Source organism: Rhinolophus sinicus, chromosome 6 (genome assembly GCF_057876585.1).
Source record: "Rhinolophus sinicus isolate RSI-liver-muscle chromosome 6, RSI-T2T, whole genome shotgun sequence".
Taxonomy (NCBI): Eukaryota; Metazoa; Chordata; class Mammalia; order Chiroptera; family Rhinolophidae; genus Rhinolophus; species Rhinolophus sinicus.
This window is the reverse complement of record NC_142506.1, coordinates 20,329,621-20,353,497: the sequence shown is the minus strand read 5'-3', so window position 1 is coordinate 20,353,497 and position 23,877 is coordinate 20,329,621. Positions and strand designations below refer to the sequence as shown.

Sequence of the window (23,877 nt, the reverse complement as noted above, 5' to 3'; positions counted from 1 at the left end):
AAGGAAAACTCAAAAGCATGGCTTGAGGGGTAGCATTGGATAAAAATGTTAAAATGGTTACTTGCAGATTTGCCATTTGTGAAAAAAAAAATTTTCATTGCTTAATATTGTCATAACAGTCCTCAGGCACTCATAGTATTTCTGTGTAATACCTTTAGAAATGCATAAATCCGTTAACAAGTAAATTCTGATACTTTGTTTTCTGTCTTCTCCTTAAAAGCAACTTACTGAAAAAAATGTAGACAAACTAGAAATAAAAAATATATTTACTGTTATGAATGACAGTTTTGACAATTGCACAAAGGTGATGAAATGTGGTCATAAAATATAAAATGAGGATGATCTTCAGTAAATAATTATGTAAATAATAAACTGGTACATTTTAGGACATGGATTTTTGAATGGCTACAAGTATAAGCACTTTACAAAATTTCCCACAAAATAATATAATTAGAAAAAAGGCAAGAGAACTACGAAAAAAAAAAAGGTGAGATATTTATAAAGCACACACTACTCAATATTTATATGGAGTACACACACCTAAATGTTAATTCCCTGTTATTTATGTATTTACTTTACCAATATCAAAGTTCCTACATAAAAAAAAATAATAAGTAATTTAATAACTGAAAGTATCTTATAAGAATCATATGGAACCAGATAATGTTTTAAAAGATATAAATTCTCCATTCAGTTAATATTAATGCTGAACGTGCATGAACATCAATACATCAGTTAGTCTCATACAGAAGGACATGGAAATTCAATCAAGCAGGCAAATGAAATTTCATTATTTATATAAAATCGAAAATAATGCTTAATTATTTGGTCATATTTTTTATTTGGCAATTAATTTTTCTATCCTTCTTTTCACTATATTTTGCTTCCATCTATCAGTTGCTTAGCCTTTCAGAGATTTGAAGCATGGTAAGTAAAAGGAAACTAAAGCCTTAAGTTTTTTCAGGTATTGGATAATACTTTTAAAGAATAATTTCAAGGTATAGAATTTGGGGTAAAAATTAAGTAATAAATGAGTTAAAACTTGACTTGGGAACTTCATCAATTATTCACATATCCATTGATCTTTTCAATAAAATCATAACTAAAGCAATCAGCTCATTCTTAAGGGTTGACAGAATAAATTATTATCATTAAGGTGGATCCAGAAATTCCATAGGCCTTAAGGTATGCCTTCCATTCATGAATTTCTCACCTTTCAAGTCATTCTTATAGAATTAAAGTTTAGCTTTAGTATACTGTCTGAGGTAGTTTGTCAACATTGTGATTATTCTGGTGGAGAACAAGACCTCGTGGAGGGTGGACAGCGAACAGTTACTTTCGATGCCATGTTTCCCCGAAAATAAGCCCCAGTTAAGATTATCAGCCAGACGGACGCATTTAGTATGTTATGACGATGTTCCAGAACAAGATGACATGACTGTATTTGAATAAATGTAGATTGTAGCACATGAGAAAATAAGACATCCCCAGAAAATATGCCCTAATGGAGCAAAAATTAATATAAGACCTGGTCTTATTTTCAGGGAAACATGGTATGCACTGCTCTCTCTGCATGTTAATCCCTCATTTAAGTTCTTGCTCTCCCGTGTATCAGCATAACTTATAACCTTGTTAGAAAGGCAGAATTTCAGATCCCACCCCAATCCCAAAGTCAGCATCTGCCTTTGAGCAAGACTGGTAGGTGATCAGAGTTCACATTTGAAGTTTGAGAGAAACATAATGTAAGACTGCAAGTCCCTATCAAGTATTCACTGCACCTCTATCTTACCAGTGTGTCTGCTTGCTTCTATTTACTTGTCATTTCTTTAATTTATTGCCAAAATGACCCCTTAAAACAAGTTACATTAGATAATATCACTTCCCTACCAAAGCCCAACAATGGTTTCCAATCTCATTTAGATGAAAATGAAGCCCTTTTTTGAGACCTCGGAGCCCACCTACACGGTCTGGTTCCTGCTGGCTTCCCACCTCATTAACCAGTCTCCTTCTTATTTATCCACTGAGCTCCAGGCACACTGGGCTTTTTCTCAAGCAAAACTGAAGCTTTTCCTAGCTCCTGGTTTATCTGTCTGATATGCTTTCCCCTCTCATCTTAGCATGGATATCTGTTTCCTGTTAAGTCTCAGTTTAAATTTGAACTCCTCAAAGAAACCTTTTCTGACTATTCAAACTAAGGTAATCACCCACATATCGCATAACCTGTTTTAATTTCTGCACATCTCTTGCTACCATTAGGTAATTACCTGTTTATTTTCTTGTTATCTTTTTCTCCCCACATTAATATAAACTCAACAGAGCAAGGTCTACTTAGTTTTGTTCAATGTTGTCTACTCAAGAACTGGAAGAAAGCCTGGCATATAAGTACTCAGGGAATCCTGGCTGAAGAAATAAATAAGGAAGGGAAGGGAAGAGAAGGGAAAAAGGATAAAAGAAGGGGGAAAAGATCCAGGATGAAAGAAAGGAAAGAAAAACAAGGACTGAAAAAAGAAAATAAAGAAAGAGAAAGGGCAGGGAGGGAAGGAAGGAAGGAAGGAAGGAAGGAAGGAAGGAAGGAAGGAAGGAAGGAAAGAAAGAAAGAAAGAAAGAAAGAAAGAAAGAAAGAAAGAAAGAAAGAAAGAAAGAAAGAAAGAAAGAGAGGAAGCCTATCATCTTAGATACTACCTAAAAGATAAGCTAAAGTTAGATGCTCAAATGGAGAGTTTTGGGAATTTTAGGCATATATTAGGGGTGCCAAAAAAATGTATACAAGTGGACACTTTGGTCAATGTTGCTCAAGCAGTAGTTCACTGTAATCAGAAGTATCTGGATGCTGATGGGAACCACTTTGAGCATTTCTTGTAATTGCAGAAGTCAAACATGAGTTGTATTCATCTTTTGTTATTGTTCTATATTGAATATTACAATTTTAATATTTTTTTCCTTTCTTAAAATGTGTGTGTGTGTGTGTGTGTGTGTGTGTGTGTATATATATATATATATATATATATATATATATATATATATATATATATATATATATATAATTTGGCACCGTCTGTATATAGATAGGCACTGGGCCTTGGGAGAAACGTGTATATGGCTGAATTCCCATTTACTGGGATAAGGGCAGTGCCAACCTCTACTTTCTTGAAGGTAGTGTTGGCCCCTTCACTTATCATTGGCTCTTCAATTAGATAACCATAAAGATAAATCCATATCAACTCAAACATCAAGGGACAACAGACGATGGTAAGTACATTCATTAATATACAGTATCTCTGAATAGATTCACGGACACTTAGGATTAGAAGGGACACTAGCAATCATATTATTGCAACACTCTTTGATGCTTAAATTCTTTAGACATACCCAATATGTCCCTCAAGCTATGGTTGAATATCTTATTAGTGATTTAGGAACTTCTTGCTTCTTGAAGCACACAATCTATATTTGAACCAAACTCAATGTGAGAAGAGTATTTATAATAAATAATTTGTCTCTTCCTGTGGTTCCATACACTACATTCTACAACCTATGACAGAACAGGTTTGATCTCTCTTACATAAAACATCATACAAGTATGTTTGAGGACAGCTGTAACTCATCCCCACTCACTTATCATACTCATTTTGCAGTAATTTTTCTCTTAGAATTGACCAATATTTTTTCTGTAGTCTCATCGCTACTTTTCCTTTGAAAACAGAGAGCATATCTTACACTTCTTTTGAAGCTGTCACATGCTTAACACAGATATATGTTCAGTAAAACCCTGATACTTAATGGACATACATCAGTATCCATAAAGTAACTATCCATCAATTAACTTCCATATTGTGATATTGCTTATGAAGATTAAAAACTAAAATAACATACTTTGGATTTACAAACTTATACTCTATAAATGCCTTAATAGAATCTTTGAAAACACTATTAATTACCTGCAAACTGTTGAAAATATTAAAATATATTCTACATGTAGCCAAATAGCCTATTAGTGAAAGGCACATATTAGATACCCAAGAACTGTTACATCCACACAGGAGTTTTTGCCATTGTCACAGTCTAGATTTTCGATCAAAGTTGTTACAAATCATACAATTTTACTTCTGAAATAAACTGGAAATTTAGTGTAGATATGTATCTGATATTTGGCCATTTTCCTTTTTTTGTGAAGCAATGAAAATGTTCAGATGAGCTTACTTGAAAAAAAAATACTGCTTATGATAAAACTAAAAAAAAACACACACACACAAAAACTCTTGCTTTTGTTTTAAAATCGCTGACCTAAAATGAATAGTCCTATGCTGAATTAACAACTCTTACCTTAAGGTTGAAAACAATAAAAAGTTCTATTTAAAAACTTATGATTAAAACAGATTTTCTTTTAAGTTGCCATTGGGGGGGGTGGGGTTTCTACATCATGCTCAATTTCAGTTAAACATAATTTCATGTTATTTCATAAACTAAACTAAAACCCAGCATAACCCTATTGACATCATCATTAACTATTAAACGTACTACAAATAACTGACTACACTATGTCAAAACAAGCAGCAGCAATGGCAATAAATGCTCATAACACATGCCTGATTCTACAGATGTTACAAGATGTTATATCATTTAAATTAAATTTCCACTAAAAAGAATAAGATAGTTTATATATATGTACATATACATACATGTATGTGTATATATGTATATGTATGTATACACACACACACACACACACACACACACACACACAGGTGTCTGTGTGTATAAACTTGTCCAGAAGAATATATCTACATTTTGTACTTGAAAACAGCAACTACTAAGATTGCTCATTAACGACTGCCAAACTTGTTCATATATTAAAAAAAAAAAAAAAAATTGCATCATACCACAATATACAGGAAAAGCAATGTTAAAATAAATTATGTGGAGAGAAGCACATTTTAATGATTATTTTAAAAGTGGTATGACTATAAACGTCTTGAGGAGGACAACCGAATTGTGCTTATCATCTATATCACTTCAACCTTAATACCACTTACACAATGCATACATCCGACTATCGATTTGAAATAAAGGAAAAAATGAATACTGGTCTAGCAATATGAAGATTCAATTTTCATATAGCCTCTGCCAGACTGTAATTTCTTCTGTAACATAATGGTGATATACTAGACGATCTGAAAGATTCCTTCTCATTCTAAAATATATCATTCTAGAAATATAGGGCACTTTACTTATAATATTTAAATCAAATTTTTACATAGGTCCTGCTTTTTTAAATCAAGTAAGTTGAAATATCTTAGGGCTATAATATTGAACTATAGGATTTAGGGATTATTGAAAAGGCATTTTATGTAAATATTAATAATTTTGAAAGAGATTTTATAATTAAGGCAACAAACTATTCTGATGAAATTTAAAATATCATTAGATATTATGTTAGGTAATTTTAAGTATCTGGATATTTTTCAAACTAAAATCAATTGTTTTTAAGTTAATTTATATGAATGTAAATCTTCCTTTAAGCATAGCTGAGCACTTCATACATTTTGTTACAGACTCATCACATTTCTAGGCAGCACTAGTATATACTCAAAGCATTTTCTATGTATGTTAGTGATAGAAAAACAGTTTTCTTTAATTCATCTTTTAAGAATAGTTTAAATATCCTCTGTGTAGCTTTCTTTCACTTTTATATTTACAGGTAGTCAGTTCCTCTACGTTATTTCAATAACATTTCAAAAATACTAGGACAGTGTTTCTCATAAGAAGTTTATAATTACTTTTTAAGTTACATATTAGACTACTGGATGGCATAGCCTGCATTGTTCAATTTTATACCCCTATTATCCAATTCAATGTCATGCACATAGCAAGAGTTAAAACATGTTCGGTAAAGACTAATAAAATAATAATCAATACTTGTTGAACACAAGTCAGTGGCTATGCTGCATTTTTCACACAACTATCTATGAGACAGATCATCTCAGTTACTAAGAACTTGGGGCTTTCAGAGTTGAAGTTTTTGCTCAAGATCATACAGCTAACAAATGGCAGAGTGTAGACTCACTCTAGTACTCTAACCTCAAAACTAACCAGTAATGGCGGGCAATTGGTTTTATCTTTAAATTGGGATAAAATATCTAACATTTTTGTACTTCCACCCAATTATGTGTTTAATCTGTACAATAACCCTAAAGTTATATGTACTTTGATACTATTTTACACATATGGAAATTGAGCTCCAATAATTCATGTGACCTGCACAGGGTCTCACTCATAGTAGGTGACAGAAGTAGACTAAAGTCCAATCAATCAAAACTGAATTCTCATTCTGAGGACTACTGGACAGAAATACAGGAAACTGTGGTGTGGTTGTTAAAACATAGTTTAAAGAAGATCTAAGCCAATATTATTTATTAATATTCTAATTTCTCTTTTACTTCTTTTTATTTCATTGACAAAAGACTCTTTCTAAATGGTGAAAACTGCTTTTTTTTACTCAGAACAAGTAGAAGGCAACAACAACAAAATTAAGATAATTTAAATTAAATTAGTGACATTTTAAACTTAACACAACAGAAAAATTAATTGGAGTAGTGCCCTGTAATTAAAATACTTTTGATAAATATTCCAAATTTTTTCAGATTATTCATTAATTGCACAACTGTCATTTATAATAAAGGAACTAGTTATAGTGATTTACAATTTAATATAATAGATTTTGAATCCACACACACAGAAGTATCAAGTACCGAATACTATAGCAATTTCAGTGTCTTGGTTTTCTTTGTGTTCATAGTGATATTGATATAAACTATAAGTACTTTATTTGCCTCAGGTTATTAAGAATAAATTAGGAATCAGGAGTAATAAAAAAAAATCATGAAGTGAAATTTTAATTGCAATGTGAATAGAGAAAAATGATTAAAAATGCTAAATTATCACACGGCAAAAAACTAGACTCGTAGATAACAAATGAACATATGCTACTGCAATCTAGCATATATAAGATTTAGATAGTAATTAATTTCAGCAAAATAACATTCTTTTTATTACATCAATATTTATTTGTATGAAATGTATTGACTTTATAGTTTTCCTGTGTTTACCTATGCATTCCACTTGGTTTTATAAATGTATAAGGGCTATAGGCAAAGCATTTATATCTGGCTTTATGTTGTAAATTTTGAAGGGGTAATATAATAAAAGCAATATATTACTGTAGGCTAATGAGAATATTGTTACCTTTAAAAGGGATAAAAAACACTGTTTTTATAACTTTGAAAACATGAAGTAGTTATCTTTAATTCTCAGATATTGAGATTTGATTGAGATTTGATATGTGGTTATATTGAAGTGTAATTATTAGCCTTTAAGTAATTTAGGTGAATTCTCTAGCAAATGAACTTGTAAATATTTCTTCATTAGTTTAGCAAAGATTATCTAAATATGTCTACGAGTCAGAAGCTGTTCCAGGCACTGGGAATGAAGCATGAACAAGAACATCCACTCCTTACCTCACAGAACAACATTTACAGGACAAGTCATAGGGCTGGTGACTACAAATACAGGAAAGTACAGGGGACGATGATGAGTTATAACAGGAAAACCTAATCTTCTCCAAGGTGACAATTGAAGCTAACCCTTGGAAAGGGAATTAGAATGATCTGTTTGAAGGGAAGAAGAATAGTTTATGAGAATGGTTTGTGGTAGAAAAGAATACGGTGCGTTTGACAAACTAAAGGAAACTCTGTTTCACCAAAAAAATAGTGACTGTCAAGAGTCACATCAGATAAATGTGGAGATATGGGCAAAAGCCAGATCATGAAGGTTACTATGGGTCATAACTAAGCCTTGATTTTATTTCTAAGGTCATTATTTCCCATAGAAGAGAGGACAGTGCTCAGTAGGAATTTCAGGCATGTTGGTTAAGCTGGAATTATCATTAAAAATAATACTGCTTTGAGGTCAGCCAATTCCAATTTGGAAATCTGGCTCTGCTAAGAGTCAAATTTTTAAAGATATTTAATGTCTGAAAATATAGCTATATATTGAATGTTTTTAAAGCATTAATAGACAGGATACTAGGTTTCCTTTATTTCCAATATTGATGGTATTTTTTGCCCCAAATATTAATAGTTTGTGTCTGAAATATAATAGATAACTAGCCAACTGACATCACTGAAATAGTAGTAAGTTATTGAAAAAAGTCAGAAGGACCAATTTTAATTAAAATAGATTTGATAAAGGTATAATTTAAATCACTGAAAAAAATGAATATAACATTCAAAATGTTTTCTATAACAATAATTTAAATATAAGTAACTGAAGTATATATATTTTCAAAGTAGATGGCACCACTGAATATTATATTTGAAACACTATTTTAGAAAGAATATAGGGGAAAGGTGAAACAGGTATTAGCTTTTATATCATTGGGAGATTGTGACAACAATTGAGAGAATTTGAGCACTAATTTGTAATTTACTAAGAAAGTAACCTTAATTTACTTGAATGTACTTCAAAGTTTTAGCTTGATTAATGTTCAAATCATTTAATGATTGATTACTATTTAATCTCTTTTCAATCGTAACTATTTTTGCCTAGTTCCACAAAATACTAATCTGTAACCACAGAGTTTCTCACATCTCTTGATGACAAATTTTGGCTAAAACAATGTTTGTATTATAAGTCGATCTCTATAATAAACTTATATTCAAAAATTACCTTCCTTCTATTCAACAGGTGATAAAGAGATTATAGAGAAGTTTGTCAATATTAGTTCATGCAGTTTTCCAAAGAAAGTAAAAACAACTAAGCAGAAGGATTTATTTTCTTAATAAACATTTTAATAATATTTACACATTTTTATATCTATATACTAAGAAAAACCATCAACTCGACTAAGCAAATCATAAATTTTATCATGGTCTCTATATTTCTATGAGTGGAAATATTTATGATAGGAAAATGAATAAAAAAGCAAGGTGGTATTGACTTAATCCTTTAAAGGAGACTATTACATGGAAATAATTCATTTTATAATTCTTGTTAAAGATAATTAAAGAAGTACTTTCAGTATGAATTGTGATGGAAATTAGTTTCTGAGATATTTTTTATATGATTTTCAATCAACTTATGGAAAGATGCCTTGATATTTCTTAGTGGGTGCTAAGCACTGAATTTTTTTTATCACTTATATCATTGTCTGTATAACACATGCCTAACCACACCACATAGACCAGAGCCAGTTTAGAGAATATATGATAATGAGTTGGAAACAGAGTTGGAGTAGATATTGTGTATTTGAAATAAGTTCAATTAATTAATATTTTCACTGATGCATATATTGATATAAATGAAATCCATTTATTTTTTGACACTACATTGATTCTTCCTAAACTGCTCAGGAAAACTGCTATGAAGAAACAGAAAAATATACTTGCTACACTTCTTAATTCTGTGAAAGTTAGGTAGGCTTGTATTAATTAACTAGAAAATTACCAATATATGATTTGTCTTTGTGGTATTTTTTTTCTCTAAAATTAAATCAAGAAGTTAAGCACCATTTAAATTTGGAGCCAAAATATCAATAAATAGCTGTTACCTTTTCAAAATGAGAGATCTCAGTACAATCATATGGGTCAGGCAATAGGTAATTTAGAAATAAAAGAGTAAGCTATGTAAAACAATCACCACACATAATGTTACCATTTTTCCCAAATTATCTATTTTCTCAATCATTAATTAGCATTCATATAACATAAAAATCTCATGCAAATGCTGAAAAATACTAAATAGGATAAGTCATCAATATGTAAATATGTGCACTTATTAATAGAAACTGGCTGTTTTATTTCAATGTTATCTCAATATCATAATTGATATGTAACAAGCAATAAGTATTTAGTACTTGTTCCTCCTAACCCATTTATGCATTCTTTTCTCTCTACTTTTACCCCCACCCTCCCTTCACATTACCATTGCACTTTGTTTTTATTTTCATTTCTGAGCCTTCAAATTATTCAGGTTTTGGTTGTACTGTCTATATTTTTCAGCTACTACTTTGAACACTTTCTTTAGCTTCCTCCATCTTGGCTGTCTTTCAGTTTATTCTCTAATTAGAATCATTACCAAAACATAGCTTTGGCTGTAACTAAATGGGCACAAGTAAAATAACATCCAATACCTCTATGAGTAACAACTGCAAGCTCTTTAGTTCTTTCTATCTGTTCAGCATTTCTTGGTCTTCTCCTTGTACTTTGTGTATCTGCTTGATGAGGAGAGAGCCCGTCCTTGGACGTGTTGGGGTCCAGACCTGAATTTCTGAGATTCGTAACTTGCACTCGCTGTTCCTCAGAAAGTCTATGGATGGTGACAGCTGTAACACTGGATACAGTAACATCTGCAGATGTGCTAGCAACAGCAATTGCACCAGTGGCAGTCCTGTTATTCTCCTCTAACTCACCAGTGGAGGTAGTGTGGGTCAATGTAGAAGAACCTGTGGGACACAGTAGCACTAGATGCTAACTTTTTCTTTTAAATGTTGTTTATTTTTTCTGATAAGTTTAATAAATCATATTCCCTTCCATAACCTTAAGGACAATCAACATAAAGAGGTAAAACACAAACATGCCACTAAAATTTGAAGTACCCAGATCTGATGCTTGGTTTCTATCAATCAACCAATGAATAGATATTACACACAAATACACCACGTTTTAACTGTAACACATTGGGAGGGAAAAGGTGATATACTAAACCCTTTAAGAAGCTCCAAATCAATCTTACTTGTTATTTATCGACATATGAATTTTAACAACAAATGTCTGGGAAGTGACATGTTTTGACAAAATGGGTAACTATGTAACCACAGTTTTCTCAAAAGAATGCTTTGAATAGACTGTGCCATAGCTCTTCAAGAATTCTTGGAAAAATATCAAAATTTTCTATCTTAAGACAAGCAACTGAAGAAAGGAGAATTTAAAATCAAAGCCAAAATGAAAACAAAATGATTTTAAAAAAATGAAACTCTGAAATAACTGCTCTATGTAAGTGTCTATCTTAATTTCATTTGTCAGAAAGCAGCCAACATGATAAAATATTCAATTTCATGAGTTATATATACTTTAGAATTTTGTGGGTTGTTTTGGAAGTTGAGTAACATTTTTTTTTCTCTATTCTAAAGTAAATTTTGAGATTAACAATTTTCAACTAATTAGAATTAAACAAATTATTTTATTTAGAAATGATTGAAAATTAATTATTACAATGGAACGTTTATTAGTACAAAACAAGTTTAAAATGGTTGAGAATTTCCAAAAATCTCATAAGCATTTCACAATATATATCTTTCAAAAATGTTAACCTTAGTTTAAACCTAAGTTTTCACTATAATTTAAAATGTTTTTTAAAGGTGCCATATTACTTTCTTTCTTTCTTTTTTTTTTTTAATCCTTTCACTTAAATTTTTTGAAAGATTTTCCTTGGAAGTACATAATTGTTTCATAATGAAAAAAACAACCTTATAATACGGGCATGAAACTGAATGAAGATATAATTAAAAGAACCTTAACAGCTAAAATGCTTTCCAAGAAAAAATAAATAAATTTTGGAGGTATAGGTAATAATTATGAATAATAGTCAGGTCCTAGTTAGAAAACTTCTGAACATTTTTAAAAGCCAATGAGTGGTCTATGCTTTCATGTATTTGCCTTCTCAATAAACTGCATTTCAAACTTCTCTCCACAATCTAGATATTTTGAACAAAAAATACACAGAGATATTTTAACCAGTCAGCAAGATGAAAATAGCTATACTGCTTAATGTGGTTTTAACATGTTCTGCCTTTTTTTGTCCCTTTTGTAGGCAGTTGATTAGTACGACAAATAATTCTGGTTTCTACTTTAAATTCAAAATGGAAGTCAAACATGGGTCCTCCTCATTCATAAGCAAGCAAAGAAATACGTTTCCGCTACTACCGTGTTTCCCCCAAAATAAGACCTAGCCAGACCATCAGCTTTCATGCGTCTTTTGGAGCAAAAATTAATGTAAGACCCGGAATTGTATTTATTATGTTATATTATATTATATTATATTATATTATATTATATTATATTATATTAATTGCATTACATTACATTACATTATTTTAGACTCGGTCTTATATTGTATCATATTATGTAAGACCCGGTATTATATATTACATTATATTATATTATATTATATTGTATTATATTATATTATATTATATTATATTATTATTATATTATATAAAACCCGGTCTTATATTAAAATAAGACCGGGTCTAATATTAATTTTTGCTACAAAAGAAGCATTAGAGCTGATTAGGCTAGGTCTTATTTTCCGGGAAACATGGTAATTCTTCCCGCCCGAGTTGTCATATCTTGTTTTAAGTTGATTTAGAAATTCAAAAAAAGTAAAGTATTTTGAGGGGGGCAGGGATAAAAATATGACAACTGTCAGATTATTTTAAACTCTTAATATACTTTAAAGCATCAGTCAGAAAAAAAGTTCCTATTGAATATTTATCCAAGGTATTTTGTGAAGATTAGAATCTACTAAATTCATGTTGGCTATTCAAACTGGCCAGTAGTATTTACTAAGCTAATATTTGGCAAAGGTTTTCTTTAAACACATGATTAAGCAATAACTACGCTTGTACTACTAACATTTAGCAATTGACCTCATTGTAAATCAGCTATTTGGGATCCTCATGTGCTTATTACTATAAAAACAGTTACCTGATCCATATTATTCTCCTGGGGAATTTAATTAAGGCTTCCATTTTTGAAATGAAGTATGAAATCAGAATAAAAATCTAATACTTTAGAGCTTCTCATAGTTTTACAATAATTTCCAGGCTTTTGGGTATAAAGAAAGAAATCATTTAACTATAAATACATTGCTATATGTAATCTAAAAGTATGAAAAAACAATTATGTCATTAGTACGCTGTCTCAAATCTCAGTACACTGAATAGTCATTTATTATATTCCATCACTGATGTCATTGCAACTAAGCCCAAATGGTCAATAAACCTGGGTTAATTTTTGGGATAGTTTCTTGGGATAGCTTCTATAACTAATCTTCAAGACCTATAGACCAATTCCAAACACCCATTTTTCTTGAAGACCCATAGGACGAATATAGTTCCTGACCAAATTTGAGTTAGAACTGACATTTAGACCTAGGACTTGCTACAATCTCATTCTTAAAATCTTCTAATAGAGCTCTACTTTTGGCTAATAGTGATGGTGATTCAGTACTATTTTCTTAACCTGAATGTAGAATGTAGGGTGTAATGTTGAAATAAAGCATTAGAAAATATATTTCTTTAATAACCATCGTCTAACCAGATATATATTTCCACGAGACATTTTACTACCAGTTCTTATGTTTTAATTATAGTTTGTGTCTATATTCTTTCTTCCCCATACTAGAATGCAAGTTCCCTGAAGGCTGAGAATTTTGTATATGCTATTAATTGCTGAATTGCTAGGATCTAGTATATTGCCTGGTACATAGCAGATGATCAAAAAATATCCTCAAGAAGAAAGAAATGAATGAATGGATTTAATATTAATGCTAAAATGATATTAACAATAATAAAGAGAATAAATTTCACAAATTAAATATTATTAAAATTTTTACCATGGCAAAGTAGTATTTCAAACAGTATAATAAATCAAGGGTAACTCCAAAGAGAAACAGAACTGATAATTTTGTTTTTATTAAAATAACTTTTAAAAACATCATTTTGAAAAAGTTTGGAATCTGAAGATAAGTAATAAGAGCTACCTGAAGATATTTGTCATCATTCCCAAAACATGAAACCTTACAGTGTTAGTGTAAAATGGATTTACTTAGAATGTTCAAATTTCTATAGAGTGAAAAGTAGTTATACTTTATAAGTGTAAGAGGTAGAAATGCATCTAAATTTAGTCAAATATATTTGAAATATACATGTATTTATATAATAAAGAAGTAACTGGCTTCCTTTATAAGGCAATAAAATCATCCTTCACCACACAGTTATATCATATATGATATAATAATTTCACTTAAAATGTAGACCAATTTAGAACACTGATTTTGATACCATTTTAAATTGGCAGTGTGTAAAACAGATTTTAAAATTGTAAATATGTACCATTTAACAGTTTAAAAACACTCAACATTTTTGCATACATAATTGTTTTATGAGGTAATTAGCGATGTCATAAAAGCTTTAGGATTATTTATAGCAACAATAGATACTAAATGTGTAATATATCTAATCCAATATTAAAATATATATTTTAAATATTTTAAGTATGCTAATCATCTTCAATAGCACAATATTAAATGCACGTTACAAGACATACAACCCAAATTAAGAAAAAAAATGTACATCAGAAAATCCAATCTTCATTTGAAATCAAATAATGTGTACAAGATATATTCTATCACAATTAGACTATTCTGTCATTAAATCACGTGAGATATATTTAAAAATTAGATGTTTACAATACAAATATGTATCTAAAATATAATTTTATCAATATTCTTTAACAAAAAAATGTCCCAATATAACGAAAAGAAATGAAATGGTTTACATATATTAGCATGCTTCTAGAAATCATAACTGCATGTCATCTTTGAAATTATAATGGAAAATGACATACGTTACACATATCAATTGGCAAATTTGTTTGATGGTAAAATTTACAATATTAAATTTGGATTTGGTTAAATATTATAATGAAAATTGTTTTGGAGGGCTTTTTTATTTCAATGATATATCTGTAAGAGACTAAGTATAATTCATGAAAAGCCATATATAAATGTTTTATTTAGAAAGTATAACAAATAAAAACTCATAATTGATTTTGAATATCTTTTGGATTCAATTATTAGTATTCTATACATATTTTAAAATATACTATTTTGCTTTGTAATTTTTGTCTAACTCATCTCAGAAGAATATAACAGAATATGTTGCTAGAGATGTGAGTGGATGGTCCAAATCATACACAACTGTATAGTACAGTTAAAGATAACTGCATATTCAAAGAAGCAGTTTTTAGATCTCTTATGTTGGCATGTTATTTTATATAAAAAACATATATTCTGTTCCATTAATTTTAATATTTCAAGTAAAACATTTGAATAGAAGTTTAACAAAATAATTTTGAGTGAATAATTTTGTGGCATTATGATATTTAGTGAAGAAAAATGCAGTAAACGTTAAGCATAAAAACATGCAAAAATATATAAAATAATATCAAAGTAAAATCAAAACACAACTAACGTAACAATTCTATTTGTGTCATCATTTAAATATTCCATAAATTTTACCACAGGTAATTTAATTTTTATGTTCTATTTCATCTTTTATTTAGTATTACATGAAACTTATAGGGACATGTCTTAAGTGAGGACCCTTGAAAACTAATTGAAATATGAGCTGGTAAGGTAAAATAAAGCTATTGTTACATTGTTACATTACAATTTTCAGGAAGCATATTGTAGCAGGGAAAATAACAAGTATTTTACATTTTAAACATCATTAATTTCAGTATCCTAAAACCTGTATAGCTTGGTATTCAATAGTATGAATTGGTATATATATGTGTAGTATGAATATTCAACTTAGGAAGAGATGGGTAAACTGAAATGTAAAGTAGCCCTTAAAGTTTAGAATATAAATGTTCCACTTTTGATTAATTGTTACCAAACATAAAATTGTCTCTCTAACTAGTAGGATTTTAAGTGAACAAATCATGAAAAAGTCAGTTTGCAATTTTGTTTAAAAGTGTAGGTCTATATTGATCTTATAAAGTTTTGACATTAAATCAGATTGCTGCATTATATTGAAACTACATAGGATTATGATATTAAAATGTCTAATTAAATGAATATAAGATTCTCTTGATGATAAGATGCACCTCTAAGAAAGAAAACCTCTGCCAATTAAACTATGACATGGCAATGCAAAAATGCTGTCACCTGCATAAAGATTTCTGAGATGTTAAAATGAAAAGTTGATCTTGGCAGAGAAAAAGAAAATCAGTAATACAAATAATAGATTTTCTATGAGCATGAATTAATTAAACAAATTACATATGCACTAATTTAAATGTAGAACTGAGTTTAAATATAAATTGTCTTTCTGGATTGATTGACATATGTGTATATATATATGTGTACATATATGTACACATATATCTGTTTCTATTTATGTACATATTTCTATTTAAATTTCTAAGCATTAAAATAGGGAAAACAATATATGGTTTGGAAGTAGATTTGTTATTGTTCAAGTACAAGTGACCTTACTGATTTAATATTCAAAGTACATAAATATTTGCAATCTAAGCTGAAACTGATGATAGCAAGATTTAATGATACATTTATAAATCCGCACTTACTATGAGTAAATAAGTGATTATAAAAATATGGAAAATGTGAACTGATGTTAAGCTGCTTGCATCAAGATAACAACCCAATATTCTGAATTGTTTGAAATTTTGATAAACCCATATGCCAAACAACCATAAATATCTTTATCAAAATGAAATATAGAAAATATCAACAGTTTTAGAAAGCATATGGAGAGTACTGTTAATTGATCATGACAAAACTATATACATGTATATATATATACATATATATAGCACATCTTATTATATACGATATATGCAGCAAATTTGTATATTACATGTGCTATATAAATATATTATATGTTGTAAATGTCTGAATGTTATAATAAATATCATAGAATTGTTATAAAATGTGAGATAATTAACATTCATTACTTAGGGTAAGATCATGATACGAAAATTTTTCAAGTAGAGGATTATAAATCTTGAAGATATTGTTTCTCTTGAAGGACCATTTCTTGCTTCACCTAATTGATTAAAACAAAGTTTCAGAACCAAGCTTCAGCATCTTCACTCTTTTTTACACAATTTGGGAACTTTGACTATGAGTAGTGGTGGATCCTAGGTGTCATTGTTTTGTTTGTTTGTTTTTTGTTGTTGTTTTGCTTGTTTGTTTTAATTTTAATGTGCCCAACAACAAATATGCGCGCACTACTCATAGGAATAAATATCCACAAAATTGAAGTTTTATGTTTTGCTTTTGTTTTTGTTTTTATAACTAGTATAATGTTCTTCTATAAAGTCACAATACTAACAATAGAACTTAAAGACCTAGGTTTTGAAATAGATTCACGGTGTCCTTGTCACATTTCATAAGAATTAAAGAAAGAGATAGAATGCCCCTCCACACCTTTCTAAAACCATCTCCTGGAATCCTGCATTTTTAGACCTTTTACTTGCCACAGCTCTTATCTCTTAGCTGAAGTAGAAGCATTTGTCATTCTGGATTTCCCATGAACAAATGAAACATAGGTTAACACACACTTGTTTCATTTTCTTCCACACAAAATCTTGTGTAACTGCTGCTAGTTCTCATGGAATATTTAAAGGCTGTATTAGAAAACAGGGATAGTACACTATCTTTTATTCCAAAGTGTTATTTCAGGAACTCCTTTATTTGCAGAACCTTCCTCTGTCTGATTATCATTATGTCTTAATAACATTTTTAAAGTAAAAACACATCTTACACCTGTGTATCCCCAATTCCCCTTGAATGCTTAATAAATAAAGGAGGGGGGAATTAATGTGGCTGAATGCACTTATCTCATTTCTCAAAAATACATCTTATTTTATGTTTAATTAACATTTATTCAGTGTTAAGTGTATTTTAAGGATATTCATTTAAGAATTTGAACCTGCCCAGATGTGTTCAAACAATATAAAACATAGAATTGCAATTTGTATTTGCATGTACTAGAAGAGAGGAAGAAACATCCAAGAACATATAAATCACTCCACTTACGTTTTCTCAAATGAGAGTAGCATTTACCGTGTCTTCCATTCTCCAGCCCCCTCCCTACCAAAATATTTTATAATGACTGTATTTCATACTTTGAAAGAGAAGGAAAAGAAGGGAAAAGAACTGGCAGGGATACCCTTTATACCTGTCATCATTAAAAGGAAAACTAAGAGAAGGTTTTTATCCTGACCTAGCTGTGATGTCCATAAGTCCTGCCTACCTTGACTATCTAACTATACCCATGCTTATCCTCTATTTAATTCTATAATAACCTTGTAGTTTGGAAAAGTGTGTGTGCGTGTGTATATGTGGAGGAAGAAGTTCAGTCATTTTTCATTAGTTGTAATTAACTGACTTCTATTTTAATGAAATCATAGTTGTTTTTGGGAGAAGTGAAAAGCTTGCAGTGAGATCACTGCAGTCAGATCACTGTTGAGGTCCTTATAAATTGATATCTGATCTCATGTGATTGTTATTCGATTGGAAGAAATGGTTCATTATTAACAGGTGGGGTGTAAGGGAGGTGTATGCTGGTAAGAAAGGGCTGACATTATGGAGGAGAAATTATATTGTTGATTGTGGAAAGGTGCTAAGCTACTGGTGAGTAACCGCATAAAAATGCCAAAGGGAAGAAGCCGAATAAGAAGCTGAAGCCAAAAACAGTCTTACTTTCCCACATCATATGCTCTTTAAAACACTTTTCATTATATAGCAGCTAATTAATTAGGAGCAGGAATGATATGCTTGAATACCAGTCTGGGCTTAGAAAAGTGGAATGCTGGGGGATAAGAAAGAAACTTCAGAAGGAAGTTTAGCATTAATGGGAAGGGCACATACAGAGAGTGCCAAAAAAATGTATACACATGACTTGTATTCATCTTTGGTTATCGGTATATATTGATTATTACAATTTTAATAGTATTTTTCCTTTCTTAAAATGTGTATGCATTTTTTGTTGGTATCCTCTGTATATTATACATTATGTATGGGGGTGTTACATATAATTCTATGTTGGGATATTTAAAAAGTATATTTCCATATTGAGAGGTAAACATTTATATTTCTTCATGTAATCACATCGCCAAGTTCCTTTTTACAAAGAATAATTTATTTTAAAACAATAAGTAAAAAGTCTGTCCTTTAAACAACCAAAATGTCCTTTGATAGATGAATGGATAAAGAAGTTGTGGTATATATACACAATGGAATACTACTCGGCGGTAAGAAAAGATGATATGGGACATTTGTGACAACATGGATGGATCTTGAGATTATAATGCTAAACGAAATAAGTCAGACAGAAAAAGCAGAGAACCATATAATTTCACTGATATGTGGTTTATAAACCAAAAACAACAAAAGAACAAGACAAACAAATGAGAAACAAAAACTCATAGACACAGACAATAGTTTAGTGGTTACCAGAGGGTAAGGGGGGTGGGGGGTGGGAGATGAGGGTAAGGGGGATCAAATATATGGTGATGGAAGGAGAACTGACTCTGGGTGGTGAACACACAATGGGATTTATAGATGATGTAATACAGAATTGTACACCTGAAATCTATGTAATTTCACTAATAATTGTCACCCCAATAAATTTTTTTTAAAAAGTCTGTCCTTTAATACCATCGATAAAACCATGGTATGAATACCATAACAATGATTTCTGAGATTTACAGTTATGTTAGGTTGGCACAAAATTAATTGTGTTTTTTGCAATTATTGACCTTTTAGACCACAATTACTTTTCCACCAACCTAATAGTTGATTTCAAGTATGTTTTGTTTCTTTAGTTTGATTATGGAACTAGATGATAAAAATTAGGGATAAAATATGGAGATCTGACAGAGTTGGATCTCAAAAATCATCTATTTTAAAACTGTAACATCTGGCCAACTTTCTCTGAATCTTTCTACTGCAGGAGTAGAGAGTTTGATCCTCTGGGTGATACAAATCAGAAGGTTAATTAGAGCTTCCTTAACTCAAATCTCCCCTGGGGAAGAGACAGGTATAAGTTTGTGTTTTAAATACAAAGAAAGTCCATCTCATTTAGAGCAGAAGTTGCTTGGAAAGGCGGAAAAAATGAGAATGAAATATGAACAAAGAGATTCAGCCAAGGACTTGTGTTTTCACAGCTTTGTACATAGTAAAATATTCATTCCAGAGGAAGTAAATGTGATTTATTTAATGATTCTTTCTGTTCCCCATGTTTTCTATACCAAAGAGAGAGGTCTCTGCCCCCCCCATTCTGTGTTTTAGTAGCATTTTAAACATCTGACTATAATAGTACTTTCCATCTTCCCTCTCCCTCCTCTTTTCTATTTCACAAACATGAATTAACAGATTTCTATGCGTCAGGCACAAACATACCTTCCTCCCCAACATATATGAGTATGTACATATACATATGTGCGTGTGTGTATCCATCTTGCCTAGCAAGTAAACTGTCATGAATTTAAAAAATCAGAACCACACAGTATGTTCAACGAAGGATACACATTTAACTATGAAAATACAGCTGGAAAGTCCTTAGCTATGCTTCCAAAATGAGAAAGCCTTTCTAATAGGACAGGTATTAGAACTGAGCTTTAAAGGATAAGCAGATTTTGCCTGGTACATGAGGAATAAAAAAAACATCCTAGTCAGAGGTAACGGCTTAGAAAAAAGGAGTGGCAGGAGAACAGGCAAGACATGCTCAGGCAATTGAGAATTACTTGGTTTGGCAGGGATGAAGTGAGCGATAGCAGATTTGATAGGCAGGGACAATGCTTTAAAACCCCCCAAAAAATATTTCAACTTCACGTGAAAAGATGAGGTATCACTAACAGATATTAAGTGTGGGGGCAGAGCCCCAGAAAGTAGTTTTCAGGCTCTCGGCCTCACATAGAAAGGTGTTGGCTCAGGTAGTAAATGGCCAACTGTGATTGCATGGCCATCAGCTGTGGCTAGTTGGCCGTCAGCTGTAACCAGTGAGCCATTAGCCACTAATATAACTGCTGTGGCTACGCTAGCAGAGAAAAAAAGAGAGAAAGAAGGGGGCTAGCAAGAAGATGGCGGCTGGGCTGGCAAGTGTGGATGGCGGTTTGCGGACAGTGTGGATCCAGCCTCCAGTGAGAGTATAGTGCCGCCAGAGAGAATATAGTGGTATGACTCCCCTACCTATGGCTCCGTGGGTGTTCCTTTTTGGCCTCACCATATCCTGTGTTCTTGTATGGGGAGCGGGAGCAGAGACCCCGCAGGCCTCCCTGCACGACAAATGGCGCAGCGAGCAGGGTCTCCCGCATGACATAAGCATTAGCTTGATATGACAAGATTGTCATTTTAGAAAGACTGTAATTGCTGTAATAGGGAGAAGATATTAAAGATATATGGAATAAAGGCAGGGCAAACAGTTAGCTGAATCAACCGCATGACTATAAGCACCTTGAAATAGGGTTGCTAGATTTAGCAAATAAAAATATAGGGCACTCAGTTAAATTTGAACGTTAGATGAATATTTTTTCTCTGTAAATATGTCCCGTGCAATACTTGGGAATCATTTATAATGAAACAAAATTATCCATGGTTTATCTGAAATTCAAAATCAACCAGGCATTCTGAATGTTATCGGGCAATCCTACTTTGGAAGTAATTCCACCTTACAAACTCTGAAAATTTTCTGCACACCAAGCAAGTAAAAACTATAAACAAATATTGACTCTTTTAAGTATGCTTTGCTTGAGACAGTGAAATCTTATAGAATGACAGAGAGTAGGTGTCCTGCTGGGCGGCCTGTGGGGTCTCAGCTCCTGCTCCCCACATAAGAACACAGGACATGGTGAGGCCAAAAAGGAACACCCACAGAGCCATAGGTAGGGGAGTCATACCACTATAGTCTCACTGGAGGCTGGATTCACACAACGTGAGACCTGCTCTCCACTTTTCTGCCTGCCAACCGACCGACTCCACTCGACTCTGCCAAACAATCTCACTTACTAGCAATCCGCTTCTCTGCAATCTGCAATCCACACTCTGCCGCTTGCTAGCTCAGCCACCATCTTCTTACTAGCCCCTATTTTCCTGCTAGCGTAGCCACGGCTTTTATTTTAGTGGCCAATGGCTCACTGGTTACAGCTGACGGCCAACTAGCCACAGCTGATGACCATCCAGTCACAGTTGATGGCCATTTACTACCCGAGTGAGCACCTTTCCACGTGAGGGCAAAAGCCTGGAAACTGCACTCCTGGCTCTGTCCCCACACTAGGCATGATGACATCACGAGAACCTCTAAACCAAATTCATGCAAGCCTATTTTTATGAGATGAGAAATAAAAAACAAGTTAAATGAGATGTGTGAAGGCCATTTAGTCCGTCCTTATTTAAATCTCACATCCTTTTTTCAGTATTAAAAACAGCAAATATTCTACTTTATCTCCTTTCCATTATAAAACATATGTTTTATACTTGAGGAAGAACATATATTCTGAGAATTACATCTACAGATGACTGTGCATGTAAAGGGAAACCTTACTAACACCAAGTTGGAAGGCCAGAAAGGGGAGCTTTCACGTGGTATCACTATGTCAATTATAGGACAAACTGTTGATTACAAACCCAACAGAAGAATCAACAGAAAAGAATGATCAATTATAGGCCCCAACAGAAAAAGATGTACATTGCATGTCCTATAAGGAATCGACTACCTCAGTAACTCAGTCAACGAAAAACATATCTCCCTGAACTTTTGCTTTTCTCCAACCTACTTTTGTTCAAAGCAACCTCTCCCCCAGCTCCCTCCTTTTTCTCCATAACATAATGTTCCTCTCTTTTGTTTGTTAGACTTGTGTTTGGCTTTTGCTATAGCTTGTTTGTCCCAAATTGCAATTACTTACTGTTCCTGAATAAAGCCATTTTTGCTGGTAAAATAACTGACTTTTATTTTTAAAGTCAAAACGACATACAAAAACATGCCAGCATTCTTAACAATGCTTCAATCCACAGAGTACTGAATTGAACATATTTCCAGCAAGAATTTACTGATCTTTAAATTTTATCAAAGCAATAGAAATGGAAACAAATACTGAATACATTTACTTCCTCAAATTATTAGGTAAGACTTTTTACCTATTATTCTTTTTCCATTCTCATTTTTTCAGAATATAGAAAATACCAAATGGAGAGTAGAAAACTCAGTTCTCTCTCTCTCTCTCCCCTTAAACTCTTTCACACATATGAAAATTATATATATATATATATATATATATATATATATATATATATATATGTGTGTGTCAGAGATACATCTCATATTTATATGAGAATTAGACACTATATATAGAGACCACCTATACAGTATGTGTGTATGTCTGTGTTTGTACAGAGAGAGACTGTATATATGATCTATGCGTATTGATAGATCATAAGTGTATGGTTTTGTGCTATATATAAAATGGTGTCTTTTTATCTCCCACAATTGCTGAACAGAAGTGATTAAGACACCAGAAATGTATTTGGCATTATATTTACTTCAAATAGCTAGATAACAGAATTATTTAAACAACCATATTAAAAGAGTAACCAGCATTTACTGAACATTTATTATGTTCTAGACAGAGTCTTTATTAATTTCATTCTCAAAAGTACCTGTGAGCTGAGGCTCTAAAGCTCAGAGTGGTTTTAAAACATAGACTGATTCACTTTGTAAGTGAAAAAGCTAAGGTTTGGATCCAAATTGTGTAATCCCAAAACACAATCCTATAACCTGTGAAATCAGAATACCTATACTGATCTTCAATACAGCATGTAAACTCTTGTATCTGACTCAACATATAAATTATTTATTTGTATTTTGTTTTCATTGTATGTCTTCCCCATCATCTCCTTTCCCAACGTGTGTCTGTTTTCCAGGTCCTTGTTGAAATTCCCTTTCTTCAGGGTTCTGCAGGGCTAAAAGGGATGTCTGCTCTAAGATCTCTCCCAAGCTTTTGCTTCTGACAG

The 23,877-nt window shown here is 31.7% G+C and overlaps 1 protein-coding gene across 5 annotated transcripts in view; it reads right to left on the bottom strand.

Annotated features, from left to right (window-relative positions):
* CSMD3 (CUB and Sushi multiple domains 3) overlaps nucleotides 1-23,877 on the bottom strand; it is a 1,092,836-nt gene that overhangs the window by 652,017 nt on the left and 416,942 nt on the right. For 2 of the 5 annotated variants that reach the window (XM_088798979.1, XM_088798980.1), the window contains exon 7: nucleotides 10,187-10,498. The exons of the other annotated variants lie outside the window; for them this stretch is intronic. In XM_088798979.1, the coding sequence (XP_088655105.1) occupies nucleotides 10,187-10,498 (312 nt within the window). The remainder of the gene's footprint in view (nucleotides 1-10,186; nucleotides 10,499-23,877) is intronic. 5 annotated transcript variants of the gene reach the window in all.